The 12,677-nt window shown below is 40.8% G+C and overlaps 1 protein-coding gene across 9 annotated transcripts in view; it reads left to right on the forward strand.

The window, feature by feature from the left end:
- Nucleotides 1-12,677, forward strand: part of tnika (TRAF2 and NCK interacting kinase a) — a 55,204-nt gene that overhangs the window by 38,990 nt on the left and 3,537 nt on the right. For 4 of the 9 annotated variants that reach the window (XM_004540170.5, XM_076877815.1, XM_076877816.1 and 1 more), the window contains 18 exons: nucleotides 2,667-2,831; nucleotides 2,983-3,249; nucleotides 3,588-3,694; nucleotides 3,854-3,969; nucleotides 4,534-4,631; nucleotides 5,665-5,733; nucleotides 6,688-6,785; nucleotides 6,926-7,028; nucleotides 7,171-7,320; nucleotides 7,425-7,521; nucleotides 7,674-7,844; nucleotides 7,952-8,095; nucleotides 8,360-8,494; nucleotides 9,131-9,231; nucleotides 9,460-9,609; nucleotides 10,343-10,360; nucleotides 11,257-11,416; nucleotides 12,527-12,666. In XM_004540170.5, coding sequence (XP_004540227.2) covers nucleotides 2,667-2,831; nucleotides 2,983-3,249; nucleotides 3,588-3,694; nucleotides 3,854-3,969; nucleotides 4,534-4,631; nucleotides 5,665-5,733; nucleotides 6,688-6,785; nucleotides 6,926-7,028; nucleotides 7,171-7,320; nucleotides 7,425-7,521; nucleotides 7,674-7,844; nucleotides 7,952-8,095; nucleotides 8,360-8,494; nucleotides 9,131-9,231; nucleotides 9,460-9,609; nucleotides 10,343-10,360; nucleotides 11,257-11,416; nucleotides 12,527-12,666 — 2,289 coding nt within the window. Of the gene's footprint in view, nucleotides 1-2,666; nucleotides 2,832-2,982; nucleotides 3,250-3,587; nucleotides 3,695-3,853; nucleotides 3,970-4,533; nucleotides 4,632-5,664; nucleotides 5,734-6,687; nucleotides 6,786-6,925; nucleotides 7,029-7,170; nucleotides 7,321-7,424; nucleotides 7,522-7,673; nucleotides 7,845-7,951; nucleotides 8,096-8,359; nucleotides 8,495-9,130; nucleotides 9,232-9,459; nucleotides 9,610-10,342; nucleotides 10,361-10,865; nucleotides 10,897-11,256; nucleotides 11,417-12,526; nucleotides 12,667-12,677 lie in introns of those variants that run through there. The other 5 variants (XM_076877814.1, XM_004540175.5, XM_004540176.5 and 2 more) reach the window with 3 other exon arrangements.

Below are 12,677 nucleotides of genomic sequence, written 5' to 3' on the forward strand. Positions count from 1 at the left end.
CAGTTGACCAAACTGACCTACTCTCTCAGTCCTTCCCTGCAAATGCTCTCTGTTCTGCCCTATCTAAACACAGGAACTCCTACTCACCTGCTCCCAGCAGTAGCAATCTTCTCCAAGTCCCTGATAACAATCACTTACTTTCCCCTCTTTCCGATAGGGGCATGACCTCTGAGACATGGAGGGAACATGCAATTAGAGGTAGTTCCTCTATGTGTGATCTTAGTGCTTCTGCCCCTGCAGGGTTACTAAAAAGAAGCATGAATAATATTATTTCAATGAGTTCAAACTCTCCATCCCCTTGGTTGTGCCTTTCTCCTCGCAGCTCTGTGTCGCCGTCCACATCCCCAGTATCGCCATCCAGCAGTTTCTTCTCTCCTCCATTCTCCCCTGAGAGCCCTGGGTTCAACACAGAATCTCCTTATTACCCCACCTTAGTCTTGCCTAACCAAACGTCATTTCCTAACAGTTCACCTCACTGCTCCCCACAAGGCTCTCCCTTTGGATCCCAATCCCAGATCGCCAGGTCTGTTGGAGCAACAGAGTGCTAGACTCTGCTCCAGCACATGTATATAAGACCACACACACACACACGCACACACACGCACGCGCACTTGTACTTCTATATTTGTGATTACATAAATGCTCCACTCTACTCATTTTAACTACTGGAGCATATCAAGTTTTTGTATTACTTCTATGGCTCAGATATGACCTTGATAAATTTCTAAAACACTGCTTGACATAACAGTCAAAAGTACCAAATTTCCCACAAAGACAGAGGTACAATTGGATACATGCAGAATGTTCATACTCAAGCATACAGACAGTAAAAGGTACATTTCCACTTTTGTCCCTATAAAGCTTATATATATATTCTTCTTACTGTTAGTAACACATTTAATTATTCATTTTATATAGCTCGTATTATTTATGGGCTTAAGATCAAGGGGAGAGGTGCCTGTGTTCAGTTATAGTTTAATACCACTTTGTAGATACAGTAGCCTAGTTAGCTAGACCACTCATTCCCCCCTGCCACCCAGTTTCCCAGAGGGCACCGTGATGAGCCTACTTCTAGATATCTTGGATTTGATGGCATCAGGGAAAACCCACCCATCTCATCTTCCAGTTAGGTCAGTCAACCAGTAAATCATATCCTAGCCTGGTGATGGGTGCTGGCCAAGTGGTGGTGGGATCCTTTTAATAAACCCGAGATGCCTTTCTGGCGACCTATTCTTCTTCCTCATCTCATACAGTATTTTTTTCTGTATGTAGATGCAACATTGCCAACAGCTAACCTCCAATATTCTCTTCTCTCTGTAATAGAAAGAGTTTTTGGGTGGTAAACTTATGACAAACACAAAAAAATGAAATATGCACTACCCAAAAGGTTTTTCTTCATCTTTTTCTAATCTCTCTTTTCTTGTTGTTTAGTCAATATACTAACCTTGATTACACTCCACAGATCAAACTTCGATCTCAGCAGTACTTCGCCTAAACCACTGAATGTTTTTCTTTCAGTTATTTGCAGACTGTTTGTCTAAATCTGATTCCATCATCCGTAGTTGCATTTCATTCAAGGAACTAACAAAAGCTGTTTGATGCTGTAGATGTCAAAGTTGCAACGTTGTAGTTGACCTTGTAGCAGGCACCTAACAGATTTGAGGAATGGCTCGGTATCGCATAGTTGTTTTGAACCAGGTCATAATCTGAAATAATCCTGCTAGATTATGTGAGCTCCTGTGGATTTAGAGAAAGCTTTTAAAGAGAAAGGCACTCTTGTTTACCTTGGGGCTGTTGAAACTAGAACCCGCTGAGCCATCACTCAACCCTGAAACTACAGATGGGTAGAGTGTTTAGAGTGGAAAAGTGTGATTTTGGCAGCTGGGCGTATCCCTTGGAACATTCTCCTATTGCACAGCAGATAATCTGATAATCAGATTACACTGGCAAGAGGAGCTTCCTGCCCCTTTCACACACAGATGTATTTACTTTGACACACGTGAGCACAGTTCAGTGGAAACGGACTGGAATTACACAAACACTTCAACATTGCGTTGTGCTTACGTGGTTCTTTTATTCTGTTTTGAATGTGGCATCTGATAAAGCAGATTAGAAGCTATACTTAAACTTTCACTACAGCCATCAGACACTCTTACTCCTCAACATGGAGAAACGACACCACAAACAACTTAATTGAGACATAAATTAGTCAGACGCCCAATCTGTTTGTGAATAAAAAACCTATTCTTTGTGCAAAACAAAATCTTTGTGTTATTGTTGGCCTGCTGGTTTACCCTGATAAGGGCTTCTGTGGAAGTCTGGCATGGCTCACCTGTGTTATTATTGCATAGAAGAGACGGTTAAGACTGGTTTTAACTCGAAAAACAAGACTTCACTTAGTCACGCAGAGTCCTATCATGTCATTAAAACAATGTGCAATATAAAGAGAGGCTCTCGTAAATTTCTTATGTAATATCCATCAATCCATCAGTCGCACACTTCTACATTGCGGTTGTTGTCACCGCAGAGAAGAGTGATGTTTAAGATTGTCTAGTGGCTTGTAGAGGTGCATGGGTGTGTGGGTGGTGCCCATTGTGGATCAGACATGGTGACTGGCTGTGTTGTGTGCTTCACTGTGAGTAACAGTCGTATGTGACCTGCCTCAGGTGGAGGAGCGATCTAAGCTGAACAGGCAGAGCTCTCCAGCACTGCAGCACAAAGTGTCCAACCGCATCTCCGACCCCTCCCTCCCACCCCGCTCCGAGTCCTTCAGCAGTGGGGGCATGCAGCCTGCCCGCACCCCACCCATCCACCGTTCCAACGAACCACAGGTGTGTGTGTGTGTGCGCGCGCGCAAAAAGAGGCACTTTCACCTTTCGTGCCTTCTCTCACATATTGTTGTCCACCTCACCCTTAACCATCCTTTGTCCATTTCACTCACACTGTTAAACTCTGACTTCATCAATGTGTTTATCCCCACAGATGGCTCACCTGGTTCCTGTGAAAACCCACACTAGCTCCATGTCTGGCTCTCAGTCTCTGCAGGACCAGAAAGACTCAGCTCTCAGTGAGAGTGTGAGTGTGGGCTCCCCCAGGCCTGAGATGCCTCGTCAGAACTCAGACCCCACTTCTGACACCCCGGGACCTCCACAGCGCAATGCTGGCAGGGAGGAACGGGACCGTGACAGGGATCGAGATCGGGATCGGGACAGAACCGCTTGGCTGAGAGAGGAGGACATCCCACCCAAGGTTGAGATTCATAATCAGAAATGAAGGCTAAGAATATTTGGTATCTTTTATTAACCTGTGTTTATGCTTTTTATTTATTGTTTCAGCATTTTTTGAACTCTGTGTTTAAATATTGCATAGTGTAGTATACTTGCAATTTTATTAATAATCCTGTTTTAAATGAATTTTGGCCTCTCCAGCTGCTTGACAAAATTCATGCTATACTGTACATCATGGTGTTTTACCATTTCCCTCTTTGCCATGGATCGGTAGTGTACTTTACAAAGACGAGGATACATGTTTTGAACATTTTTCCAGGAGAAAAAGCAAAGTTTTATCTTGTTTCTGTGTTTGTCCAGGTACCCCAACGGACCACTTCCATCTCCCCAGCCTTGGTCAGGAAAAACTCTCCTAATGGAGGAGTAGGTCTGGGTCCTCGGACAGGTTCTCAGCTTATAAGGGCAAGGTAAAGGACAAAGTAGCAAACTGATTTTGAATTACTTTCTGTAACATTTCCCATGTGTTATTCCTTAGTGTGTTTAAACAGAAATAAAAACTTGTATTTATTTGTACTTTTGTATGAGGATACTGCGTATTTAAAAGGTCTGCTTTCATCCTTTTTCAGCAACCCTGACCTGCGGCGCTCTGAACTCTCTTTGGACGCTATGCTGCAAAGAACCTCTTCCAACTCATCATCTTCCTCGTCCCCTTCATCTCAGGGGGGTTCAGCTGAGAGGAGAGGTATAAAACCTCAAGCTCTTAAACACATAATACAGGCTCATAAGACACATACAAAACCTAATCTGGCAAACATCAACATCAAGTGAATGCTTGTAAGTAAACCAGAAAAAAACCAATGTGTAGGCAGAGGATCACACATACTGTGTATGCGTACCTCCACATACATTGACATGGATTTCGAGTCTATCAGCAGGACATTGCAGTTCTGCACCGATCAACCTGTCTGATGTGCCCTGTTACTCTGGGCCTCTGGAGAGGTTGAAGAGAGGAAATGAGAGAGGGAGATAGAGAGAAGCGCAGAGCGAGGTGTCAAACAACAGGCCAGAGGGATATCTAAGATATGCATGGATTTCTCTCTGACAAACACATAGAAAGGTTGAAGTACCTTGATATTAGTTGGATTTATTTTTCAACTCTGTTGACAGAAAACAGTCTTAAAGATGGAATAAATACAGATGGAGAAAAATAAAAAAAATTCTAATGAACGAGTTTCGCAGTGAATTAATATCTAGATTTGAGTTAAACTGCTAATTTTCTTTTAATCGCCATTTTTTGTTTTGGTAGGTCAAAGCAAGCAGGAGGGATCCCCTCTAGGAGCCAATCAAGAAGCAAAGCTCAAGCAGGAGGAGGGACGTGAGTCAACAAGACCCAGCAGACCTGCCGTGAGTCAAACAACACAGACACACAAAGAACCTCTTTCTGTCACAGGCATCTCCTCTCTGGGAATCTTTTACAGGCCTCCTCCTCTCTTTTTCTACTATTCACTTGATCTTTCTTTCTCTTCCCATCTCTTTCTTCTTCTATTCTTCAGAGCTATAAGAAAGCCATAGATGAGGTTAGTGAATATTGCGCCCCCCCTCCCGTTTCCTTTATTCTGGTTTTCCTTTGATCTTCAGAGGCCCTTTTCTTCCCCTGGCATGATGGAGTTAGTGGGTTTCACAAGAAGATGATGTTTCCTTTTTACGCTGACATATCAGGGTGTAATGGCAATAGCAGTGCATGTGTGCTTCTACACACATACCTGAGAGAGTGTATATTTGGATGCGTGCCTGTGTGGGTTTGCATGTGTTGGGTGGGGGCGTGTGTGAATATGTGTGTACTGCAAAGCACCTGAACAGTCTTTGAATTTCTTTTCCTGTTTCTCCATTATCACGGTTACTGGTCAGGAGGAGCTGGTAAGCGCACCGTGTGTAATAATCCTCCCCCTGTCTGCATGATTTGGTCTGATCCATCTGCTTGGGTGATGGGGAGGCGAGGGAGGGGAGGAACCATGGGCCAGTTGGCATGGGGGCGATTGGTAGAGTGGAGTAATTCTGCACTCCAGTAGTTTATAAAGCTTGATTATATGTCTTTCTCTGTTCTTATGACTTGTGTTCTCAAGGGTCGTACTTGCTTGTGAGTGAATGAAAGTGCTGATTTTGATCAATCCTCATGTTGAAAGTTAGAATTTAACTGTTAAGATTTTTTTAAAGTGTACTGCCAGATCAGCACTCTTGTTCCACGGCTCTTGTGTACAGGCTCGGATTGCTATGTGACAACAATTAAGTTGGCCTTTAGTCTTGATGGTCATTATTTGTCTGAATCTTTGACCCTCTCCGTTTCCTTTGCCCGTTGTGTGTGATTTGGTCTCTCAGTCTTGAGGTTCTGAGACTGAATGAAATCACCTTTTCTCTCCTCTTTTGCCTTTGTTCACAGGACTTAAGTGCATTAGCTAAGGAACTCAGAGAACTAAGGGTAGAGGAGGGAAGCAGACCTCCAGTGAAGGTAAAATGACAACTGTAAATTCTCTAAATTCAAACATAAATAAAAAGTTGAGGATGGAAAATAGACAAAGCTAAAAGCCTGTTTATGTTGTGACGTTAATCAGGTAGAATGGTAGTGACAAATCTTCATGTAGAGATAACGGGCAAAACAAAGTTCTCGTTCGTTATTAAACAGTGCAAATTTAAATTAGACTCTGTCATGTTAGATATCTCTGACCACTGCTACAATACAATTTTAAATTGTAATTAGCCGATGGGATTCAGTCTAAAAGAAACATTGCTTTAAATATATTTTTGCTTATTTATAGTAATCTCAGGTTAATCGTAAAGCTACAAGTTGTTTGAATTGCTTAACATTTTTTTTAGGTTCCACCTAACTTAAAAGTGACTGTTATTTTGTGTTAAAAATGTTTTTATATATATTAAAAAGAACAGAATATGTGTATCTATGAGATCTAACAATTGTGTTTGCAGTGCAATTTCTTCTTCACAAAAATCCTTAATTTGTTTCTATTAAAAAAGGGGAAAAAAGATCTTGCTAGGCAAAACAACTTATAATAATAACTGACCTATAATGACTTTCTTCAGCCTTCACTGACACTGCTGACTGCACCACTCTGCCCCACTTCTCTTTACACGGCTACCCCACTACCACGCTTGCATCCATATCTGCTATTTTGCAGTCTATTTCATTTTTGCTGTTGTTGCCAAAATTGATGATGCATTTGTGCAATAGTGCCACCAACTGCACATTAGCAGAACAGCATGAAAGATCTGTGTTCTCTTTCCCACATTCTTCACTGATCGCACAATATAAACCAAACCGTATATATCTGGTGCAGTCTAAATGACTTCTAGAGGGAATCAGATACAACCGTAAATCTTCTCTCATCAGTGTTTCTTCTCAGTGGTTCGAAAGTAAATTTTTCTCTCTACGTCTTGTTCATTGACACAGGTGACAGACTACTCGTCTTCCAGTGAAGAATCAGAGAGCAGCGATGAAGATGGGGAGACAGATGGAACTGTTGCTGTGAGCGATATTCCCCGCATAATGTACGTTTTCGCCTTCATGTTTCCTCTCTTTTGCTTTGACATGCTAGTGTTCGTAGGTTTGGGATTAGCACAATGCCAGTAGCATAGTAGTTGGTTTAATTTTAAATGTAAATATTTAAGTCTCTGTATTTTTCTTGCAGGCCAGCAGTGCAGAGTAGTGGAGAGTCATATGGAGGGTTGACAGAAGACTCTCTGGGAGATGCCTATAACAGCTCGAAGGACAGTACTCTAGTAATGAGAGAGGTGACGAATATGCATGCACACACTCAAACATGCTTACACACTTACAAAACTGTTATTGCTGTAGAGCAATATATTCTTTTGTGCTCATCTTTCTGTTCTCCTAACTTCTCTTGATATTTATATGTCTTTATTTGTCACACAGGCAGAGGAGAGGAGGAGAGGAGGTCATAGTGAGAGCAATGGGTTTGGAAATCATGGTAACCATGGTAACCTCCCTGACCTGGTGCAACAGAGCAACTCCCCGTCAGCGACACCCACCACAGCCCTGCAGGAGCTCAGCGACATGGCTGAGGTGAGACACGGGCACAAATTGCACACTTTAACAATGATTCCTGTGTGTTTATGTCACACTAGGTAGACTGTTGTTGGACTTACTGATTGTTTTGTGTCTTACAGTTTGGTGTTGGTGGGTCCAAAGCATCATTTACTCCATTCGTTGATCCACGGGTCTATCAGACCTCCCCAAGTGATGACAATGAGAACTCAGCAGCAGGTAGTTGGATAGTGTAGAGTTTTAGTTAAATGTCAGTCAGTGAACTCCATCTTTGAAATCAGCTGTTAGTGGAAAAAGGCATTTCTTATCTGTCATCATTGTTGCCAAAATCACATATTCCCTTCTGTCTTTGTTCGTCTTTGTCTTGGCAGCCATGTTTGCCAATGAGCTGCTGAGGCAGGAGCAGGCACGACTAAATGAAGCCAGGAAGATCTCTGTGGTAAATGTCAACCCCACCAACATCAGACCCCACAGTGACACGCCAGAGATCCGCAAATACAAGAAACGCTTTAACTCCGAGATCCTTTGTGCTGCACTCTGGGGTAGGACGGTGTAGCCTTTATCTTACCCACTACAGAAAGCAAAATATTCTATTTGTGTGCTTTTGTTTGCTTTTCTCTGACTCCAACTCTTATCCGTACATGTTTAGGTGTGAATCTACTAGTGGGGACAGAAAATGGTCTCATGCTGCTCGACCGAAGTGGACAGGGAAAAGTTTATAACCTGATCACCAGAAGGCGTTTCCTACAGATGGATGTACTAGAGGGCCTCAATGTGTTGGTCACCATATCTGGTAGGTTTAATATGCATACAGTATGCACAACTCGCTCATACCTGTACCTTAAGTTACACTTTCTGTAACAGACATTAAGGTAGTAAAAGACATGTTGACAAAATCTGTTTCGTAAGTAGCTTTTTATCTCATTTTTTACAGAAAGAGGTCATTTGTTTTTGATTCTTTCATTAATTTATTTTTTGTTTTACAAAAAATTTGATTATTATCATTTTAATACTAATTTGATCGATTTTATTTTCCTGTTTGCCCCTACCTTCACAGGGAAAAAGAATAAGTTGCGTGTCTACTATTTATCCTGGCTGAGGAACAGAATATTACATAATGACCCAGAAGTAGAGAAAAAGCAGGGTTGGATTACCGTAGGAGAACTGGAAGGCTGTGTGCATTATAAAGTTGGTAAGTGTCTGTTTGTATGAATAAAAATAAAGTTTAATTTGAAGGGCCATTGTAGTTAAAGTGGTATTATCTAACCTGTTGTGAAATTTATAAACCAAAATTAAAATGGGTAATATAATTTGCTGCTGATTTTGACGAATACCTTGGAATTTTCTCAAACCCCAACTTGGTGAAGGAGCTGATGTGCAAGAGCTTTCTTGAGAATTTTAGAAATTAGTCAGTGCTTGGAAATGAATCCATTGTATCTATGGTGAGAGTTTTAAGAAGTTATGAACCACATGAAAGAGTCAATTTGATAACAGACCAAAGCAAAGGGTGCGATCTTAGCCAGAATCTTCTCAAGGAACCTGGCAGGAATCATATCAGATGGCCAAGAAAAGGTGTGCATAGGAGATATTTGGGAGATCTGCCATGCAAATAGCTGGGACAAGGATTAAGCAATACTTAGAAGGTAAAATCTAACAACATAAGTCTCTTAAGAAATCCCAACCAGCAAATGCTGTGGGAGCACGAACCTAAATAAAGAGTTCCTTGATACTAAATAAATAAAACTGAGTGTTCATTATATACACTGGGCCAATGTAAGGCCACTTCTAATTTCTTGTTGTCTTAAATGTGTCTTTGTCATGTTTGCAGTCAAATATGAGAGGATCAAGTTCCTGGTGATTGCTCTGAAAAATTCCGTGGAAATCTATGCCTGGGCTCCAAAACCCTACCACAAGTTCATGGCCTTTAAGGTAAAGAAGTAAAAACTGAAATGACATCAGTGCTCAAAAACATACTGGACACACGCATAAGTAGAATGCATGTCTACTGCGTGCACAGCATGTGTATAAATTTATATGAAGTTTATATACTATATATGACTGCTGGCCTTGTAAATTACAGTTTCATGGATTGACTTTATGATTTTATTTCTGTTTCTTTGATCGCGCCTCCCTTGACTATGTGTCATTCTCTTTCAGTCATTTACAGACCTACAGCATCGTCCCCAGCTGGTTGACCTGACGGTAGAAGAAGGTCAGAGGTTAAAGGTCATCTATGGCTCCAGCGTGGGCTTCCATGTCATTGATGTGGACTCAGGCAACCCTTACGACATATACATTCCCTCACATGTAAGTACAAGACTACTTTCTAAATATGTCTAAACATGTTTTATCAATGGGACTCTTTCTGTAACCATCCACATCTCACTCCTAAGTTTTTTCAACCGTTACCTGCTTATTGCCGCTTGAGACAACGCTGACTCATCTGTTGTTTCATGAGGATTGACTCATGTTGGTTCTGGCAATACAATTTACTTGGATGATTGAATGTCATTTTTTGTAGTTTGCTTCACTTGGTGTATAGTACTTGGATTATCTTTGTTAAGAAATCAGGTTGTTCATGTAAACTGCTTGCTTTTATCACAGAGCATAAAGAAGGAACACCTACTTCCAAATGTGACTTTAGAATTGCTATCAAAAATCACCTTGTTCATTTTAACCACTCCACTCTTTGAAGGTTGGGAGACAGTCACTAATTTTCCTCTTGTATGCTTGAGTGAAAAATTAAATCTGGTTCTTGCATGCAGATTAGTTTGTTCCATAGTGGATGCAAATCTCAGGCTTTAATGCAAATCCAGGTCAAAGACAGTTCAGCCCAAATCTTAACTTCTTGGCAATATTTTAGTAGACATGATGAACCACAGATGAGACATGTTATTCTTGAGCTGTTGTACCGTGCAGTAATGCATACTGTACATGGGGATAAATACCCGAATATTCTTAATCACTGGCATGTTTTGCTGTTTCAACCTTTCACCCATGCTTCTTTTTTCTCTCCTTCCCTGACAACTTCCTCCTCCAGTGTGCCAAACAGATGAAGGTGACATCCTGCTATCCACCTTTTAGATTAGATCAATAGTTCTTTAGTAAAACCCCTGTAGTGGATACACAGCAGCTACATGTGCCTATATGCAGTTCACTAGTGTAGATATTAGATAACCAGAAACTGGTGAACAAATTTGTCTTACCCACAGCAGACAGCACAAGGCTCTCGAAACATGTACTTACTTCCAACAAGAACAAGAACACACAATTTAAACTTAAAAAATAAAAAAGCTGACATGCAAGAAAATTATTTGTATTACAGTCAAACAGCGTTTCCATTGACTGTATTGCAGTCAGGTTTTGGGCATACCTGATGGTATGCACTTGACTTTCACAGATCAGTACCACCACAATTTGATAGCTTGTGTACAGTAATTGAATTCATTAATACATGAAAGCTAGTTTGTGTTTTGAGTGCCTTTGTAAATGTATGTGCATATTCCTGTGGGGGTAAGATGAGTTTTTTCACTGCTTGCCTTTCTCCTGAATTGTTGTCTTAGAGTTCATCTGGCTGCCACAAACTGCTTTCAGGTAACTACCATGAAATAGCATGCTGACACAAGTAACAACACTTACTGTATTCTGAGGCACCACAAATAGAAAGTATACAGGTTCAAGCAACCCAAAGACTTTCATGGTCTGAGGCTCCAGATACTTGAGCAGGTTGTTTGAGGATTATAGAATATAGTCCAACCCCCCCCCCCCCCCCCCCCCCCCCCCCCAAAAAAAAAAATAAAATAAAATAAAATAAAAAAATGAACCCACGCCAGTCCACAGCTTAAATTCTAGTGATGAAAGCTCTATAATATTTTAATCTAATGTAGATTATGATTAAAGTTGACAGATTTGATTAAACCCTCTGAAATGCTTGCGTGTGTTTATCTGTATTAGATCCAGAGCCAGGTGACACCCCATGCCATCGTGGTGCTGCCAAAGACTGATGGAATGGAGATGCTGCTGTGTTACGAGGACGAGGGTGTCTATGTCAATACCTATGGTCGAATCACCAAGGACGTGGTGCTACAGTGGGGAGAGATGCCTACCTCTGTTGGTAAGCCCCACCTACATATGGATTTATTAATGCTTTTGATTAAAATAGATTTCTGTTAAAATTGATGTAATTATAGAGTAATTCAGTCCAGACCTTAAAGCAGCACAGAGAAATAGCCAGATCAAAGATCTAAATTAAATTAGCAAAATATGAAATAAAGAAATATTAATATGCATTTCAGCTCCTACATGTGTGTGCATGCGTGTGTGTTGTGATATGAGGTCTCTCAGAACTGTGCTAAAAACATAAAAACTCATTAGTACAACCATGAAAGAGGCTGTCAAAAATGAGGAATCATAAATAGGAACCACTAGCTCTTATAGTGAAGCAGTTCACTGATATGGTTTGCGTTAAATTGTAATAGTAGGCAGGTCCACTGTAAACCAATGCAAACTTGTTCTGAGTTTTGAGTAGACCTATGCGGTTTAACATAGCTCTTAACCACCATCATCTGAACACAAAAGGTTGATATATATTTTTGCAAGCTAGTTGTTCCATCCCTATATTCCACATGATGCTCCTTCCCACTTGGAGAATTGATGTCAAGGCCCATTGAAACTGTTGTGACAGTATGTGGTGTCCCAGAACCCTAATAAGACACTTAATGTTGCTTGCTGTGTTTGCCATGCATCTGTATGTTTGAGAACTCCAGAAAAGACTCTAAAAATACTGTTTCTTTCTTGTGTTGTAGAAAGTATTATCATGGGGTGGCTAGTAGTGTTACATTAGTACAATAATGCTAGTTCTACCTGGATTATTAAAATCTGTCCCGTGAGCTCAACTGGCAAGGTTTAAGAACTGCCATGTTGGCGAGGAATTGTTCATGAAATATATTTTATTTCAGTTGAACTGCTCAATAGTCGCCTCTGACCTCTTACTTCTGTGCAGTGTGGAAAAAGTACAAAGAATAGGTCAGCACATGTAAAACATTGCATCACTGCATAACTTGCTAGTTAAGTTTTCAAGAAAAGAAAATATGCGAGTAATAAAGTTATAAAGTCTTTCTACACTGTGGTCTGTTGAGTTTTTATATATACAAGGAAATGAACTGTATGTAAATCTGATTATACACTGTTTTACATATTTTTTTAATGTTTTTCTATTTTTCAGCCTATATTCATTCTAATCAGATTATGGGCTGGGGTGAGAAAGCCATAGAGATCCGTTCTGTAGAAACGGGTCACCTGGATGGAGTTTTTATGCACAAGAGAGCCCAGAGACTAAAATTCCTGTGTGAGCGGAATGACAAGGTAATATGCTG

The sequence above is a fragment of the Maylandia zebra genome, linkage group LG19 (genome assembly GCF_041146795.1).
Source record: "Maylandia zebra isolate NMK-2024a linkage group LG19, Mzebra_GT3a, whole genome shotgun sequence".
NCBI classification, from domain to species: Eukaryota; Metazoa; Chordata; class Actinopteri; order Cichliformes; family Cichlidae; genus Maylandia; species Maylandia zebra.